This window comes from Pelodiscus sinensis, chromosome 5 (assembly GCF_052426305.1).
Source record: "Pelodiscus sinensis isolate ZL-2025 chromosome 5, ASM5242630v1, whole genome shotgun sequence".
NCBI lineage: Eukaryota > Metazoa > Chordata > Testudines > Trionychidae > Pelodiscus > Pelodiscus sinensis.
Genome location: NC_143056.1, coordinates 46,081,852 through 46,100,983, shown reverse-complemented (window position 1 = coordinate 46,100,983; position 19,132 = coordinate 46,081,852). Strand labels below are relative to the sequence as shown.

General features: G+C 43.8%; 1 protein-coding gene across 2 annotated transcripts in view; it reads left to right on the top strand.

Moving 5' to 3' along the window:
- TTC6 (tetratricopeptide repeat domain 6) overlaps positions 1-19,132 on the top strand; it is a 166,833-nt gene that overhangs the window by 120,765 nt on the left and 26,936 nt on the right. For both annotated transcript variants that reach the window (XM_075926901.2, XM_075926899.2), the window contains exons 18-23: positions 977-1,127; positions 1,857-1,939; positions 11,266-11,342; positions 12,397-12,557; positions 16,877-17,011; positions 18,157-18,306. In XM_075926901.2, the coding sequence (XP_075783016.2) occupies positions 977-1,127; positions 1,857-1,939; positions 11,266-11,342; positions 12,397-12,557; positions 16,877-17,011; positions 18,157-18,306 (757 nt within the window). The remainder of the gene's footprint in view (positions 1-976; positions 1,128-1,856; positions 1,940-11,265; positions 11,343-12,396; positions 12,558-16,876; positions 17,012-18,156; positions 18,307-19,132) is intronic.

The following is a 19,132-nucleotide window of genomic DNA, read 5'->3' as shown; positions in this document are numbered from 1 at the left end:
GATCAGCACAGAGTAGAGCAAAAGAATGACTTCTTGTGTCTTGTTCACAACACTCCTGTTAATGTATCCCAGAATCATATTTGCATTTTTTTGCAACAGCGTCACACTTTTGATTCATATTTAGCTTGTGGTCCACTATGACCTCTAGATCCCTTTCTGCAGTACTCCTTTCTAGACAGTCGCTTCCCATTCTGTATGTATGAGATTGATTGTTCTTCCTAAGTGGAGTACTTTGCATTTGTCCTCATTAAACTTCATCCTATTTACCTCAGACCATTTCTCCAGTTTGTCCAGATCATTTTGAATTATGACCCTATCTTCCAAAGCAGTTGCAACCCCTCCCGGATTGGTATCATCTGCTAACTTAATAAGCATATTCTTTATGCCAATATCTTAATAGTTGATGAAGATATTTAACAGAACCAGTTCCAGCTGGCATAGCTCTCTAGGGGGTGTGGGAAGAAGGGGGAAGACTTCTCATGCTCCTCCACCCCAGGCCAATCTGGGTGGGGAAAGAAGCACAAGAAGTCTCCTGGCCCTGCCTCTTCCGCCTGAGGCCTTGCTGGTTCTGGGGTGGCCCTGGGCCATTTCAGGAATTTCTGAAGTGGCCCCCTTTTAAAAACTATTGCCCACCCCAATCTAGGAGAAAGTCCAAGGAATGCTGATGAAACACGACTTGCATCTTACACCTTTTAATAAACATCCATGAAAAAAGGTGCAGACCGTGTTTTGAGGTCACTGATCATGCATATATATACAGTGTTCAAAGGAATTAAAAAGGTAATTAGTAATGCATTTGATGTGTGCTACGTAAGCAAATATGTGTAACTTCAAAGCCTAGCTTTTGACTATTTACAGATGTGTTTTTATAGTACCATAATAATTAGATGAAATCTGTTGTATTGGTCATTGATGTATACAATAAAGTGTTTTATAATGTATAACAAAATGAAAAATAAGAATCTTTATTTTTTAGTGGTATTGCCTTGGCTTACATAAATATTGGCTTGATTTTACTTTTACATTTGGAAAATTACTATGAAGCTATTCGACAGTTCTCTAAGGCCATTGGTATTGAGCCCACAAACAGTAGAACTTACATATGTAGAGCTCAAGCATATTATAAGGTATTTTATCTTCTGTTTTTTAAATCATTATAACACTACTTATACATTTCATAGATACTATGAAAAACATTTAAATATATATTCATGCCTTACATACATGCATAAGTTTTTGTATATATTGATTTCTATGGGATGACTTGCAATGTATAAAATTAAGCACATATGTAAATCTCTGCAGGGTTGGGATCAAAAGCAGTAACAGATAATCCCATTTGTAGTAACTGTAGTTGTAAAGCCTTCTTCCATGACCTGAATATTTAGAGCTCTGAGGTCTGTTTTAGAGCCTTACCTAGCCATCTATCTGTGGAATGTTTAAAATAATAGTAGTGAAGTAAAATGAATAGATATGCTTTTATAAAATATAAAAGCAATTTAGGAAGTTTGCCTATTTGTATCTTTTATCAGGATAAAGGGTCCCTGTACTGTTATATGCATTTGTTTTAGTGTCAACCTTAGTGGTAGGCAGAACAGAAAATCCTGAACTCAGGTGTTGGTTGATAAGTGAAGCCAAAGTTGATTTTAAAATAAAATATTTACTAATGGTATTTATGCATGATGTGGAAGTCATTCTGTGTTCTCTAATTATTTAAAACTTAAAAAGACAGCATATCCATTAATTTACATATTTTATTACAAAGGAATCTCTTGTAGGGAAGAATACATTAAATGGGATAACAAGTGATTAGAGAATATGTATGAGTAACTGAATTATTTTTTTGTAAATAACAGGTGCACAATTTACAGAATGCATTAAGAGATATAAATCGAGCCATTCATCTTTATCCAACTGAATCCCATTTATGCATAATGAGGTAGGGAAATTATCATTTGGAACTTAAAAAGTATTCCACTTTACATCTGTTGTTTTCAATAACAGCAGGCTTGTTTAATAGATATCTTAATATAGCTGTTGTTTTTACTATGTTTCAATGTAGAAAAGTATAGATAATAGTAATAATGAGATGGTAATAATATTTAAATAGTACCTTTCATTCTTTACAAACTATATCCATGTAGTAGCACCTCACTGATGTTACCTTTGGGACAAAAAGAAGGATCCAGCATCATATACAGGATGCCACATAACAAAGTTCATGCAAGGGTTGGGAAAGGGCGAATATGAATATGCACAGTAACAACAGGGCACCTTTACACACTTCTAAATTTAATAATTTAAATGTCCACTCAGAGTGGATAAATACTTCAGTGTCCTTTCTGAAGAATTGATGCAGTAAAAGAAGGGTGAGGGGTTAAGTCCAGTCTTGCCCCTAGACTTAAGGCTATGAGAGTAGGGGGGATAAATATTTAAAACCTGATATTTAACTGTTCTCTCCAGCTTAGCCTGAAAGCTCCATTTTTGTGTAGTTTCACTCATCTTCTATGTAAATGTTTCTTTCATCACAGAAAATAATTTTGCTAAATATCTTCCCTCTCATAGTCTTTTTTATACTCTTTTTTTATAGTCTCAAGTTTCTACCACTATTGGTTCTTTTTTCCTTCCCTGTTCTCAGAAGCCAAATACAAGCTTCCTAGTCTGTTCATGAATGACCTGATTTTTTTCTGTATGGTTTATGGGTTTTGTGTAAGCCTCATAAGGCTTGCTTAGAACCATTGCACCATTTGGCATACCAGTATCCTGCCTGTTGCTACAGGTATGTACAGTATGAGAAACTCTCATTAGGCTGGTGCAGATTTCCAAAACTCTGTGAAAAGTTAAAAAGCAACAAATGGTCTGGTAGCACTTTATAGTCTAACAAAACATGTAGATGGTATCATGAGCTTTCGTGGGCACAGCCCACTTCTTCAGAATACTGGTTATCTGAAGAAGTGGGCTGTGCCCACGAAAGCTCATGATACCATCTACATGTTTTGTTAGTCTATAAAGTATTACCAGACCATTTGTTGTTGTTTAAGTTTATCCTCTGCAGACTAACTTGCCTACCCCCTGAAGCTCTGTGAAAACTGACATTGACCAGTGAATCCATATGGTTCCTAATATATGCATAAAATGCATTTAATTATTAATTCTTTCACTCCTCCCAAATTGTGAAAGGTATCAGCCCTGGCTAAGTCAAACAACAGTTTTCACTTGTGGAGCACCAAATCAGATATCCAAAAAGGCAACACACAGAAATCTACTGGCGAACACTTTAACCTGCCTGGGCACTCATTAATGCATCTCAAAGTCACCATGTGTTCCAGGCCAATTCCACAACCCAAATATCAAGGGAAGGTTGGAACTTAACTTCATTTACAAGTTTGATTCCTATCAGAGAGGAATAAATAAAGACATTGGCTGGCTCTAGCACACTGCCTTCCACATCCTAATGACTTAACCAACCAAACAGTGGGTGCTTAAAGAGGTGCAATTTGTTCTTATCAGCTTCTTGTAACTTGAACTATCTAATTCACTATTTTTTTTCTTCCTCCCATCCTCTACCTCTCTCTCCCCCCCCCCCCTTCCCTTATTTATTCTGAGATCTGGACTTTTAAAACTCCAGCCATCTGAAGAAAGGAGTTGTGCCCACGAAAGTGCATAATACCATTTACATGTTTTGTTAGTGTTTAAGGTGCTGCAAGACTATTCATAGTTTTTAAAGTTTTTCCAGTTACAAACTAACTTGCCTACCTCTCTGAAGCTTTTAAAAAGTGAGAATATCTAAGGGTATGTCTGATGGACCCAGCGGGGTCTGCACTGCCCCAGGGGGGGCCTCTCTCCCTCCGGGGCCAGGACGGCAGACCGGCGGCGCAGACAGCCGGGACAGCCTCGGCAGGACCGAGACCCAGTGTGGCGGAATGCGCGCGGCCCCGCCACGGCGCACAGGCCGAACCCCAAAGGGGCGTTCTGGCTACGCGGCTCAGGAAGGAGCGAGGGGCAAACCTCCTGACCCCAGGTGCAGCGTCCCGGAGCGTGAGGATGCCAGGGGAGTGGGATTACCCCGCACGGCGTCTCTCCCCGGGCCGCTTGAAAAGCGGACGGGCAAGCTGTCTAGGGGCGGCTCAGGGAGGAGCCACTGACCCCTCCCTGGGAAGATGAACATCCTGCCCCGTTGGAGGAATGAAGGAGCAACGCTGCGGCCTCCAGGGCACCGACCTGATGTGGTGGAAGACACAGGAAGGATGAGTGCCTAGGTTGGGTCCGCAGGCGGGTTAGCAAAGGACGGGGATGGAAGAAGCCTGGGGCAGAGTGCTTCTGGCGCTCGTGGGCAGGTGAGTTTTGGGGATCAACCCCACCTGTTGTGGAGGGAATGCACTAATCCCTCCATTTAGGGTCCCTGGCTGGGACCCGGTGGAGAGGGTGGGCCTGAGTCCCACACTCCCCCCTCTCCACTCTCAACCTATTCAACCTGCCCCATTAGGCTGGAGTTCCCAGGAGTCGGGTGACTCCGGATGTGGTACAGGCGACTGCTGCCCGTACAGGATGGGCCTTAGGGGATAGGACCCCAGAACCCTTAACAAGGGTAGAACCCCAGAACCCTTATTGGGGATAGAACTCTAAGACCCTTAACGAGGTTGTGGCAGTGGGTCCGCTGAACTCCCTTGCTGATCCAGCAATAAGTGATCACACTCGTGAACTCCGCCACGAGGGATCGGACCCCAAGATACAAACCCCAACTCTGATGGTGGGTTCGCAGAACCCCCCCGCTCCAGCGAGAGGGGGCACTCGCACCCAGTGAATCCGTCACAACTGGTGGAGAATGTGAGCAACATTGTGACCCACAGAGACCAAATGACCAGGTGTTCGGCAAGTGTTTAGAGCCACAGATGGGACGGACTCTGCCGACCTGATGGAGCGGAGGCAATTGCTGGAGTGGCTCGTGGAGAGTCAACGTCAACAGCAATGGGCCCAGCAGGAACAACAGACCCAACTTGTCCAGCAACTAGCTGCTCAATTCCAGGAACACCAGCGATACCTGATGATGGAGTTAGTGGCCCAACAAGACAAATGGTGCCAGACGGTTGAGAAGAAGTTGGAGGTACCGGTGGGAGTTACCACGAGTCACAGGGATGAACCAGGGTTGCCCTTACACCTCACCAAGTTAGGCCCCCAAGACGACCCAGAAGCCTCCCTCACGACATTTGAGCAAGTGGCCACTGCAGCATGCTGGCCACCTAAGCAATGGGCCACCTTGTTGGCAACATACTCGAGCGGATCCGCCCAGCTGGCATACTGTAGTCTGTCGGTCGGTGATGCCTTGAATTACCACAAAGTGAGGGAGGCGATACTTGATCAGCTGGGGCACTCCCCGGAGACCTGCCGCAAGAGGTTCCAGCAAGAACAGTTTAAAACAGGGAATCGACCTCGTGCAGTAGCCCAGTGTCTCCAAGAATGGGGGGGCCAGATGGCTGGAACCAGAACATAAAACAGGCACCCAGGTGTTGGAGATGGTCATAATGGGGCAATTTATACACATCCTTCCTCGAAAGAGGCAGAGGTGGATGTGAAGAAACCAGCCCACGATGCTTAACGAGGCAGTGAACTTGATGGAGGCCCACCTAATGGCCGAGATAGCGGAAGGAGGCAGTAGATGGGAGGCATTACCTGGCCCAAAGGTAGGGCGGCTGAGGCTCTAAAGCAAGCCCACAGAGAAGGGACAACCCCAAGGTACCCGCCGGGGTTGGGACAACCCCCCCAGATTGGCACCTGTATGGCCTGCCAAGGCTCCAGAAAAGCCAGAAGGGGACGAAGCACCGGAAGGGGCCCAGAGGGAAATGAGGCCAGGCCCTCGGGGGTCCTGCTTCCAGTGTGGCCAAGAAAGGCATTTCAAGTGGGACTGCCCACTCATGGACTGTACCTTAAGCCGAGATGAGCGGGCCGGCTCCAATCCCGCCCCTGGTTTGGGTAGGGACCAGTGTATCAGTAAATTAAAGGTAGAAGGCCAGTGGACCGAGGTCCTAGTAGACTCGGGCTTGACAGTTACCCTGGTGCAGGCCGACCTAGTGCCCCGAGGATGGCTGGAAGGGGAACCGGTATGGATGCGATGCATCCACGGGGACGTGAAAGCTTACCCGACGGTCTGGGTCTGAATAACAGGAGGCGACCAAGATCGAGTATAGGGAAGGCCGCGACTCTGTCCTACCCCGTGTTAGTAGGACGGGATTGGCCGGGGTTCGGGCAGTTACTACAGAACCAAGGCCAACAGAGCATGGAGAAGAGTACCCAGGAAAGCACTGAGAAAAAGGCACTGGGAGGCCCAATAAGTGGAGCATCTTGCTTAGGGGTGGAGTCGGCTCCAGACTTCGTGACGCAGTAGAGACAGGATCCCACGCTCCAAAATGCATGGGACCAGGCTATCATGCCTGAGGAGCCAGAGGGGACCCGGGACTTCCAAATTCAAGGCCTCCACTTTCAGGTACTGAATGACCGCTTGTACCGGGTGACGGGAGAAAGGGGGTGGAGAAGTGAAACAGTGGTCCCGGTGCAGTTCCACCGGGAAGTACTGGAACTCAGGCATGCAAACCCCTGGTCGGGACATTTGGGACGGGAAAAAATGTTAGCCTGAGTGCTACAAAGGTTTTATTGGCCAGGGGTGTTCCGGGCTGTGCAGGACTTTTGTGAGTCATGCCCAGGGTGTCAAAAGACCGCCCCGGCCCAGGTGCCGAGGGCGCCTTTTGTGCCCTTACTAATAATCGTGGTGCCATTCGATGAGTGGCTTTGGATCTAGTGGGGCCCCTGGAGCCCTCCGGGAGAGGACACCGGTATATAATAGTAGTCCTCTACTACACGACCCGCGCTACTCCGGGCCGTCCCCCTGAGGAACAGCAGGGCCCCTATCTTAGCCAGGGAGTTAGTAAAAATGTTCTCAAGGGTTGCGTTACCCCAGGAAATTCTAACCGACCAAGGAATGAACATTACCTCCCGGGTCATGAGGGAGCTGTGCCAGATGTTGAAAATCAAACATTGCAGACCTCCGTGTATCACCTGCAAACCGATGGACTGGTTGAACGGTTCTCAATGGTTCAACCAGACGCTAAAAGGGATGTTGAGAAGGTTCATGCACGACGATCCCTGGGGATGGGACCAAATGCTCCCAGGCCTCCTGTTCGCCATGCGAGAGGTCCTCCAGTTGTCTACCAGCTTTTCCCCCTTCGAGTTGCTATACGGACTACGCCCTCGAGGAATCTTGGACCTACTGAGGGACGGGTGGGAGACCCAACCCATGACCGGATGCGGGACCGTCCAGTATATTACCCAACTGTGCGAGAAGCTAAGCCGTCTGGGGGAATATACACGCTTAAATCTGGAGGAAAGCCAGAGGAGACAGGCACGGTATTATAATGCCAATGCACGCCAACAAGAGTTCCAACCCGGGGACCGAGTAATGCTCCTGTTACCCACGCGGGAGTCCAAGCTGCTGGCACAATGGCAAGGACCTTTTGAGATGGTCAAGAAGGTAGGCGAGGTAGACTATGAAGTGAGGCTGTCGGGCCGCCAACGAGACACCCAAGTTTTCCATATTAACCTGTTGAAGAAGTGGGTTCCTTGGGAGGTCCTGATGATCGCACCACCGTCAGAGGGAGATGAACTTGGGCCATGGGGCGGGGACGAAGAGGAAACGCCAGGGGTCCACCTAAACACCGAGCTGACGACCCTGCAACAAGAGCAACTGAGAGGTATCCTACAGCGGTACCAGGAAATCCTCACAGCTCAGCCTGGACGGACAACCCTGGGAGTTCACCAGATAAACAGAGACCGGCAAGACCGTGCGAGAACCCCTTTGGCCGTTGCCCCAGAAAGTATGGGATACGGTGAAGAAGGAGATCCAACTAATGCGACACTGGGGGATGATAGAGGACTCTAACACTGAATGGCAGAGCCCGATCGTTCTGGTGCCGATGTCCGACGGGTCAACCCGTTTTTGCATCGATTTTTGGAAGGTCAACTCTATATCCTGCTTTGATGTGTACCTGATGCCAAGGGTGGATGAGCTCCTGGAACGGCTAGGGAAGGCCGCCTATATATCAACTCTAGACCTCTCAAAAGGATACTGGCAGATACCGTTGGACCCCGAAGCCAGGGAAAAGACGGCCTTCTCCACCCCATTCAGCCTGTTCCACTTCATGACTATGCCCTTCAGCCTCCACGGGGCCGCCGCCACTTTCCAGCAGGAGATGGATCGGTTGCTGACACCCCACCATGAATACTCAGCTGCGTATATAGACGACATTGTCATCTACAGTCAGACCTGGGAGGACCACCTGGGACACTTGGAGAAGGTACTTGCCTCCCTAGATAAGGCAGGTCTCACGGCAACCCCAAAAAAATGCCACCTTGCGCAGAGGGAGGTTTCCTATTTAGGCTATACCATGGAGGAGGAGGGGGGGCAAACTGAAGCCGCTTTGTAGCAAGGTGCAGGTGTTGCGGGACTACCCGACCCCACCACAAAAAAACAAATACGGCAGTTCCTGGGGCTTTTAGGTTATTATAGGAGTTTGTGCCACAGTTTGCCACTTTGGCGGCACCCCTAACTGAGATGACAAAGAACACCGAGCCAACGAGAGTGCGGTGGAACCCGCAAGCCAAACTAGATTTCTGGACATTAAAAGAAAAACTGTCGGGGGCCCCGGTACTGACTCAACCCAATTTCGATAGGCCCTTTCTCCTATATACAGATGCCTCCGATGTGGGACTAGGTGCAATACTGGCGCAGGAGCACCGGGGAGAGGAACACCCCATCCTGTACCTCAGTCGGAAGCTCCTACCCCAAGAGCGAAGCAACGCCACCATAGAGAAAGAAGCTAAGATATTACTTGTGGGGTAATAAATTTAAACTGATAACCGATCACGCCCCACTAGTGGGTTGAATTCAATGAAGGACATGAATGCCTGCATTATGCGGTGGTATCTTGCCCTCCAACCGTACTGTTTTGAGGTGATTCACTGGCCTGGGGACTCGCATCAAAACGCGGACTTCTTTTCGTGAATAGGGGAGCAGGAGCCAACCCCGAGCAAGTCACTTCAAAGGAGGGAGGTATGTGACGGACCCAGCGGGTCCGCACTGCCCCAGGGAGCGGCCTCTCCCACTCCGGGGCCAGGAAGGCAGATCAGCGGCGCGGGCAGCTGGGACAGCCCCGGCAGGGCTGAGACCCAGCGTGGCAGAACACGCATGGCCCCACCGCGTAGGAGGTGGGGCCAGACCCGGCTGCAGCACACAGGCCAGACGCCTGAGGGGCATTCCCGCTACACGGCTCAGGGAGGAGCGAGGGGCGGAGCTCCTGACCCCAGGCGCAGCATCCCGGAGCGTGAGGACGCCAGGGGGTGGGGCTACCTTGCACAGCATCTCTCCCCGGGCCGCTTGAAAAGCGGACAAACAAGGTGTCTAGGGGCAGCTCAGGGAGGAGCCACCGACCCCTCCCCGGGAAGGTGAACATCCCGCCCCACTGGAGGAATGAAGGAGCTATGCTGCAGCCTCCAGGTCACCGACCTGACGTGGGAATGATGAGTGCCAAGGTCAGGTCCGCAGGCGGGTTAGCAAAGGATGGGGAGTGGAAGAAGCCCAGAGCAGAGTGCTTCTGTCGCTCATGGGCGGGTGAGTTTCGAGGATCAACCTCACCTGTCATGGAGGGAACACTCTAATCCTTCCACTTAGGGCCCCAGGCTGGGACCAGTGGAGAGGGTGGGCCTGGGTCCCCCACTCTTCCCTCTCCACTCTCAACCTATTCAACCTGCCCCAGTAGGCCAGAGCTCCCGGGAGTTGGGAGACTCTGGACGCGGTACGGGCGACCGCTGCCCGTACAGGATGGGCTTTAGGGGACAGAACCCCAGAACCCTTAACAGGGGTAGAACCCCAGAACCCTTATTGGGGATAGGACCCCAGGACTCTTAACGGGGACGAGGCAGTGGGTCCGCTGAACCCCCTTGCCGATCCGGCAGTGGGTGTTCGCACTCGCGAACTCCGCCACAAGGGATCGGACCCCAAGATACAAACCACAAACTCCGATGGTGGGTCTGCGGAACCCCCCAGTTCCAGCGAGAGGGGGCACTTGCACCCAATAAATCCGTCATAAACTGCGGGGGTGGGGGGAGAAAGGGGGTTGAGATACCTCTGTGTCCAGGGAACTCATTTGCTCTTTTGGGTTTTTTTTGCAAAAGAGAAAACGTGCTCTTTCGGAAGCCCCTGTATTCCTTGTTCTACAAGGAAGAAGGTGGCTTCTGAAAGAGAGGTTTTTTCCAACATTTGGCTTAGGCTAGACAAGCCAAATGTTGGAAAAGCCTCTTCCAACAAAAGAATCAGAAAAAGGTACGCAAAATGCAGAGTGCATTTTGCGTACCTTTTTCCGACAAAAACTTGTAGTCTAGTTGTACCCTAAATGTCATTTCATCTCAGTGTAGAGGGCCCCCTCAATGCTCTCTGCATCAATTAATCCTCACATTAAAGACTTAACATGAGGCTGTACTCTTAATGACAAATATATAAAAATGTTTTCTTATTCAGTCAATATTCCCAGTATGCATTTCAACTAATCTCTGCTTACTTTAGGAATAATAATAAGTTTCGACTGCTTTTTATTTTTATTAATACTATAGAGCCACAACAAAGCTAAGAGGGAATAGGTGAAAAGCTATTCCTTCTTGTGCATCATTAACAGAGTCTTTTACTAAGTTTTAATCAATTCCACCTTTGTTACCTCAATAAAGAGAGTTTGTACAGGGTTTCTTTGAAAGCCTGATTTGGCTTCCAAGGACCTGTATTACTAGTGGTAGTGCATGAAAAAGCAAGAAATCTAGTTTGGTCTTAAGACTCAGATTTAATTTACCAACAACCATTCTGTGGGAAAACACTATTGATTTTAGAAATAGCATTATTAACAATATTTGTATAGTTCAAGGTGTATAATTGCTAGTAGCTGTGGAGCCCACGGAAAATGTCTTTTTGTGAATCTTGTACAGTAATTTGAATAGCTATACACTTTTAACATTTCTTGGTGATAGTGTTTTAAACAAGCTTGTGCAGAATGAATAAGGGGGAAAATATGAATGGTATTCCTTTGAAGATATGATTCTTATCAGAAACTTTAGACTTTTACTTACTTCTGCATTATTTGTATCTTTAAACAAGTGCTTAAACAAGAAATCTCAGCCTGAAAAAATGGTTTTATAGTGAGCAAATTTTAATAACATTTTGTTTTGTTACAGAGGACAATATTTAATTGAGATGAAGGAATATAAACTTGCAAGCTTCTGTATATATCAAGTAGCAGAAATGGGTGAAGGTAAAGTCAGTCTAATTATCTAGGTTTTTATTAAACATATTATCTGAAACCTAATATAAGGAGTAATTTAACTACTGTTAAATTAGGACACTTCCTTATGTTGCTTGCAATTCGTTCACTTACCTTTCTTTACTTGTACCATTTATTTTTATATTTATAAATATTGGTAACGGAGCATTATGTAGAATTTATAGTTATACTTTGTATTTACCAAGGAAGGTTTTTCCTAACATATCAAATGGCTTTACAGACATTAAGGGTGTGTCTAGACTGGAAATATTTTGCCAGCTGTCTACACTGGCCTCTTGAATTTGCGCAAGAGCACTGACTTTGTAATGTACAAAATCAGTGCTTCTTGCACAAATCCTTTCATGCTCCCGCTCGGGAAAAAGCCCCGTTGCGCAAGAATACTTGTGCAAGAGGGCCAGTGTAGACAGGGAAGAACTGTTTTGCACAAAAAAGCCCCGATGGCTAAAATGGCGATCGGGACTTTCTTGCCCAAAGTTGCGTCTAGACAAAAGCATCCGTGCCAATCTAGACGCACTTTTGTGGAAATACTTTTCCGTTAAAAGTATTTCCGCAAAATTATGCCAGTCTAGACGCAGCCTAAGTGTCACGAACACACTTGTAAGCTAAAATACTACAGTGCTCTAGTAACCCTTGTGGGTGGTCTCAGAGCAGCAGAGCTAGTGCCCCAAGCCCTGAGTAAGGATGATTCAATTATCCTATTGACCCCTTAGGAATACCTGTGTATTTATTTGGGGTGATCTTTTTCCTTTTCTCTTTCTTTACAGAGGGGAAGCTTGCAGATGCCCATGATTTGATCTTAACTTTGCTGGTGATAGTTGAAATTTTCTGCCCTAGGCTTTGATGTGAATGGATTAAAACTCAACTTTTTAAAAATTATTTGTGTTTTGGTATAGACAACTGTGGATTCTCATGAATTTTGAACAATTTAAACTTTGCTTATTCTTTGAAACAGTCTTAGGGATACATTGTGCAATGTGCAATAATTGAATATTGTGAATTGTTTGTTTGTTTTTCTTATTTTCAGTATCCTTTAAAACTTCTCCTGTTCAGCAAGCACTCGTTCAGTCATTTTGTCAAAATCACAATGAAGCTATAGCATGCTTACAGGAGCTTATTGCAAATCAGCCTACGCCTTCCATATTTGTTCTGCTAGGAAAAATACAAATGAAAGCCAAGAAAACTAAGGTTAGAAAATTCTTTCTAAACTATTTACAGTAAAATGCCAAGCAATAAAATATCTTGGTTTTTATAGCCTTGATGCTTCATAGAGTGTCTCATTTTTAACAAACATTCTCTATATTTCAGTATTTAAATTACAAAAGGGAAGAGTAAGACTTTCAGGTTAATGCTCCCGCACTAATGTTTCAGCAAGTGTTACACAGTGTGGCTATGTCTAGACTGCAAGCCTCTTTCGAAAAAGAGCGTCTAGACTGCAAGCGGAATTTTCGAAAAAGCAAGCCACTTTTTCGAAAGAAAGCAGTGAGTGAGTCTGGATGCTCTCTTTCTAAAAAGCCCTGTTGGCATTCAAGAACGCCTTTTTTCGAAAGAGCACTGTCGAAAAAAGGCCTTCTTCCTCGTGAAATGAGGTTTACCACCGTCAAAAGAAAAGCTGCGTTCTTTCGATTTAATTTTGAAAGAACGCGGCTGTAGTCTAGACGCAGGTGAAGTTTTTTCGAAAAAAGGCTACTTTTTCGGAAAAAACCCTGAGTCTGGACACAGCCTGTAGTTTAAAACCATGTAAAATGTAGGAAAAAGAAATAATAATGTAAACTGGCACCTGGTTAAATTTCATAATGCTGTTTTTTTCAAAACATAATAAGAAATCAGTGTGCAAATACTATAATATCTAATGTAGCTAAGAGCAATACCAAAGTTTGCTTACTTCATATTTGTAGAATGTAGGCTTGCTAACCCTCTCAGTATCACTTGGAGTCTCCTGGAATTTGACTTCATCTCTCTGAGGTTATTAAAGCCAAATCAGGAGTTTTTAAGTCACTAAACATTCAGCTGTGCGTTGGGGCTAAGGCAGTGACTGCCCTGGTTCTGTGCTACTCCCAGAAGCAGCTGGCATGTCTCTGCAGTAAGACATTACCTTCAATCCAAACGCTGACTCAGCAGCTCCTATTGATTGGAACTGTAGCCAATGAGAGCTTCTGGATGAGGGGTGGTCTCCCACAGGGCCCTGGGTGTCAGTGGTGGGACCTTACGCAGACGGGTTGGAGCAGGGGGCTTGCCTCCCTCAACCATAGGTTCACCTGCCGCCCATGACTAAATGCCCCAATAGTAGCTATGTGTATGTTACAAGCTACCACTATACCCTTGAATGAACTCTCACAAAAAATGAAAAAAGATAAAAATGCCATATCTGTTGGTAAATGCTTTTCAGAAAACAATAAGGGTACATCTACACTGCATCCCTAGTTCGAACTAGGGATGCAAATGGAGACAACCGAAGTAGTTAATGAAGCGGGGATTTAAATATCCTGCGCTCCATTAACAAGATCTCGCCGGCGCGCTAGTTCGAATCACAGCTGATTCGAACCAGGAAGTGCGCACTGGGACGCGTTAGTTTGGACTAAAGCCCTTAGTCCGAACTAATGTTACTCCTCAAAAAATGAGTCCGTTAGTTCGGACTAAGGGCTTTAGCAAAAAATTTGCTAAGCATTTTAGCAAAAAACGAGGAGTAACATTAGTTCGGACTAAGGGCTTTAGTCCGAACTAATGCGTCCTGGCGCGCACTACCTGGTTCGAATCAGCTGTGATTCGAACTAGCACGACAGCGAGATCATGTTAATGGAGCGCGGGATATTTAAATCCCTGCTTCATTAACTACTTCGGTTGTCTCCATTTGCATCCCTAGTTCGAACTAGGGATGCAGTGTAGACGTACCCTAACTCTGTATCTGACCTATCAGCCCTCAAACCTACACAACAATTTCAGAAGATGATCAAGGAATTTTACATTTGTACATTTGCTAGTCACTAACAAATCATGGACTGAATAGACACACTGAATTCATTATTTATTAAAACAATCCATAAACCCTCTATCAACCACCCAAGCTGCTTTTTTCATCCACTCGTTTCCTTCCCATCACTGGAGAGATGTTAATGTGCTACTTCATTTTGAATGGTCCTTTGAAATATATAATTATTTATGCTAAACAGTCTGTTCAAATCTTATTTTTAGCAGGACACTTTGAGTTAGGCTATCACTACACTACAGAGCTTATGGGGACCACTGTAGTGCTGCTAGTACAGATGCTCTAAGCTATGGGAGAGGGATTTCCCATCAATTTAATTCAGTGTTTCTTAAACTTTTTAAGACTGAGGAACACCAAACAATAACTTTTTTTTATAAGGAACACCAAGGATTTTTTGTCGAGATAAAAAAAAGGGTCAGGAGGAAAATGGGTTGTGGGCGGGGGGAAGAGGGAAGTTATTGTGGGGAAAAAAAAGGGTTAGGGGAAAGTTTTGTTTTTGTTTTTGCTCAATAAAAGGTAGCCTGCCCTTTAAGGGAGGCCATTTTGAATTCTGTTGTCCTCTATGGCACACCTCCAACTGCCTCGTGGCACACTGGTTTTAGCTGTCACGGGTCCCCATCTCTGGCCCCTTGCTGTACCCCTGTCATTATTATGCAGAATAACTCCCTCCTACCAGACCCCTCCCTTTCCATTTTATGAGAAATTATGGAATTCTGGGCATATCCCATTATCTTGGCACAAACAAACCCCGACCTTGCTTTAAATTATGATATGAGGAAGCTGTATACCAAATTCAGTGGTTCTAGCTCTTACCAGTTAGGAAGGGTTCTTGAACAAATGGGCTCTTAGATGGATGGACAGACAGACACACATTTCTAAAATAATTTATTAATCTTACTATATATTACAGAACAGGACCACATCCAGAACACATGTATGTGAGTAGCTTTATTCAATGAGAGTATTACTCTCTTGAGTGAAATTACCTCTCTGTATTTGCATGATTAGCCCATAACCATTGTATTATAATTGAGATAGTTAATTATTGTCAAGAACAAATCATATCAAACTGACCTGATGGCTTTCTTTGATAGGATAACAAGTTATGTGGATAAAGTGGTAGATCTGGTATACCTAGACTTTAGTAAAACATTTGGTACAGTCTTGCATGACCTTTTTCTAAATAAATAAACTAGGGAAATACAATGCAGATGGAGCAGCTACAGGGTGTGTGCATAACTGGTTGGATAACCATTCTCAAAGAGTAGTTATCAATGGTTCACAGTCACAGGAAACATTGGGGTTTTGCCTTTGCTTGTTATTTAAAGAAGCCTAAAGGTTTAAGCTTTTGAAAGTTGTCTTTTGGTTTGTTTGGTTTAGAAATTCAGATTATGTCTCACTGGAAGATGCTCTGTTGACAATTTATGACATGAAAGATTAATAGCTTCCAAGGTCAGAAGGGACCATTGTGATAATTTAATCTGGCCTCTGTACAACACAGGCCATAAAACTCTAATTTCTGTTGAACTACTATATATATTTTTAAAAATCCTAACTTGATTTTAAAAATCACCAGTAAGGGAGAATCCACAATGACCTTTGTTAAATTGTTCCAGTTTCTAATTATCATCACTGTTAAAATAATATGTCTTACTTCTAGTCTGATTTTGGCTTCTGACTTTAGATCTTGTTATACTGTTGTCTGCTAGACTGAATTGTTCGTTATCAAATATTTGTTTCTCATGTAGACCATAGTAGATAGTGACTGAATCACCCCTTAGCCTTCTCTTTAATAAGCTAAATACGTGGAACTCCTGGATTCTGTCACTTTAAAGTATATTTTCTAATCTTTTAATTGTTCTTATGGTTCTTCTCTGAACCCTGTTAACATCCTTCTTGAATTTTGGGCACCAAATCTGGACACATCATCATCATCAATAGCATCAGTGCCAAATACAAAGGTAGAATAGCCTTTCTGTTCCTACCCAAGATTACCATTTATGCATCCAAGCACTTACTTACTTTTGGATATAGAAGTCACATTGGGAACTCATATTCTTCTGATCATTCATCATGATTCCCAAATCTTCATCAGAGTTACTGTTTCCCAGGATGAAGTCTTCCAAAAGAGTCAAGAGGCTGGAATTTGCTAAGCAATTGCAACAGAAAGAAAATATTACTCAGGCTGCTTAAAATTCTACTTTTTGTTTTTGTTAACAGCTACTTATTTAAACTAATCACTAATGAACATTTTGAAGAAAGGCTGTACTTAATTATTCTCACATCTTCAATTAAAACAATTATTATTTCCAGGGAAACCAAGGAAAACCAGACTTGACATTTCTTAAATGTATAAGGCTAAAACAAGTTATTTAAAGACAAAGTAAAATTACTTTACAGGCCCTCATTACATATAATAAAGAAGGAAAAAAGGTCACAGGCCTGATTAAAAAAATTCTGTCCTTGTCACCTTTAAACTCAGACTTTTAAAGCGAATACTGTTTTACAAATATTATTACAGGATGCTGTGGAAAGTTTTAGAGAAGCATTGAAGATACTGAATTCTTCAGCAAAAAAATTGCCTAATACAATTGAGGCTGCAGAAATTTATTATTTGATGGCCCTCTGTTATATGGACCAAGTCAGTTTATTACAGGTTTGTATTTATGATTTAGAATTTGTTAGTATTGTGGCTTTAAGAGCTGGAAAGAAAATTGACTAAAATATAAAACATTTTTAAAGCTCACTTTCCACTATGTTTTACATATTTGTACTCTATTTTCTATCAGAACATTGTGTAAATGATTTTTCCCATGCTGATATTACCATATTTAATTCTTTTTGCATTCTTTTTGCTGTGTTTCTTGTATATTTGTTTCACTTTACTCAAACAAAATAAGATTTGCCTAGTGAACATTCAAAATTGCACAGGAATTTTGCAAAGGGTAGGTTTAAAAGTTGGTGACCTGAGGGGAGGGCAGTAGAGTTCAAACAGATGACCAGAGAGGCAAGAATAGGTATCATGTGACATTTGGAGACCTGTCACAATGCTGCAGTACACTGCAGCATCCATGCTGGCACCACAGCACTGTATCCAGAGTATAGCAAGCTTTACGCTTCTATTTGAGGTGGCTTACCTAAAACACAACAACTGCAGGGCTGGTGCTCACTACCTTGCCAGTATGGACACTTGGGGAGTTATAGTGCTATGACCTGATTTATTACACTATAACTTGCCAATGTAGACAAAGCCATTATTCTTGTAACCCTGTCAGCCTCCTTCTCTGAGACAGTTAAAAGTGGCTGAAATACCAGATGTGGCATACTGTGACCACTAGGAATGGGTTGCTTTCTCTTTAGACTATATGGCTTCTACCACATTAGCAGATCCCAGAAAAATCAATGTTGTTGTGTTCCAGTATGAAGAAAAATCTGCAGAAGGACTTTAAATAAATCACATTTTAGGTATTCACTAATGTAGCAAATAATTTTAGTATGTTACTTATGGACACAGGACCAAATTTTAGTATGTTACTTATGGACACAGGACCAAATTCTACCATTGTTTATAGCAGTGTAGTCCCACTGAAGAAAACAGAGTAATATAAGTATTAAATGAGGGCAGAACTTCACTTAACTGTGTTTGTCTCATACGTTGTATTAAAATGTTTTAAAAATAAGTAGAGTAAAATAATGAAAACATAAGAAAAATATTACTGGGTTTTAAAAGATAATATTATACCTATGATTCCAATTGTGCAAGTGAGTTGCATTAACTTAAACCATTATGTCAACTTTTAGGCCTACAAAGCTTTTAGCCTTGCTGTTAAGGTATATCCAAATTTTCCTGATGCTTTTTATCAACGAGGACTGTGCAGAATGCAACTCAAACAAGCTAGGTGCATCCAAGATTTCAACAGAGCACTTGCTATTAATCCAAAACATTTTCAGGTAATTCTCAATTTACAATTCTAACTGTTTGGTTTTGAGTAGCTTTTGAGAACAATTGAAAAGCCTTCTGATATCAGGGCCAGTTAGGCAGGCAGAACTGCAGGGTATAAATGTGTGAATGAGACGATAGTGTAGGGAGCAGTGGTTTAGATTATTTGGAACTGTGAAGGGGTTTGGGAATGGGGAAGACTGTCTAGGAAGGGTGGGCTCCACCACAACCAAAACGGAGCCAGCTTGCTGGCACATAAAATTAAACAGGTCATAAAGCGGATTTTATATTAAGGGCTAGGGGGAAAGCTGACAGTTCAGGGGAGCATGTGGTCCCAACAGACATATCTTTTGGGGGAGAATCCATTAATGGAGACTATCCTAGTAAAGAAAAGAGGATGGAAGATGGTAAAATATGGGTAGGTTCTGATGAGAAATAATCAAATAAAGAGTCGCAGACAGCTAAAAAAAAGACTTTTAAAAAAGTGCTCATATACAAATACTAGAACTCTAAATACTTACTTTGGTGAACTTGTGCCTTGTATTAAATGAAGATAATGATATAATAGACATCACCGAAGTTTCGTGGAATGGGGATCATCAATGGAACACAGTAATACTAGCAAAATATATCAGAAAGACAGAATAAGCTCTATTGCTGATGGAGAGACACTATGGGTGTGTCTAGACTACAGGGTTTTGTCGACAAAAGTGGACTTTTGTCGACAAAACTATACCTGCATCTCTTAGTTCTGTCGACATAACTTCGACAGAACTTAACAGTTTTGTTGACGGCTGTAAACCTCATTCTATGAGGAATAACACCTTTTGTCAACAG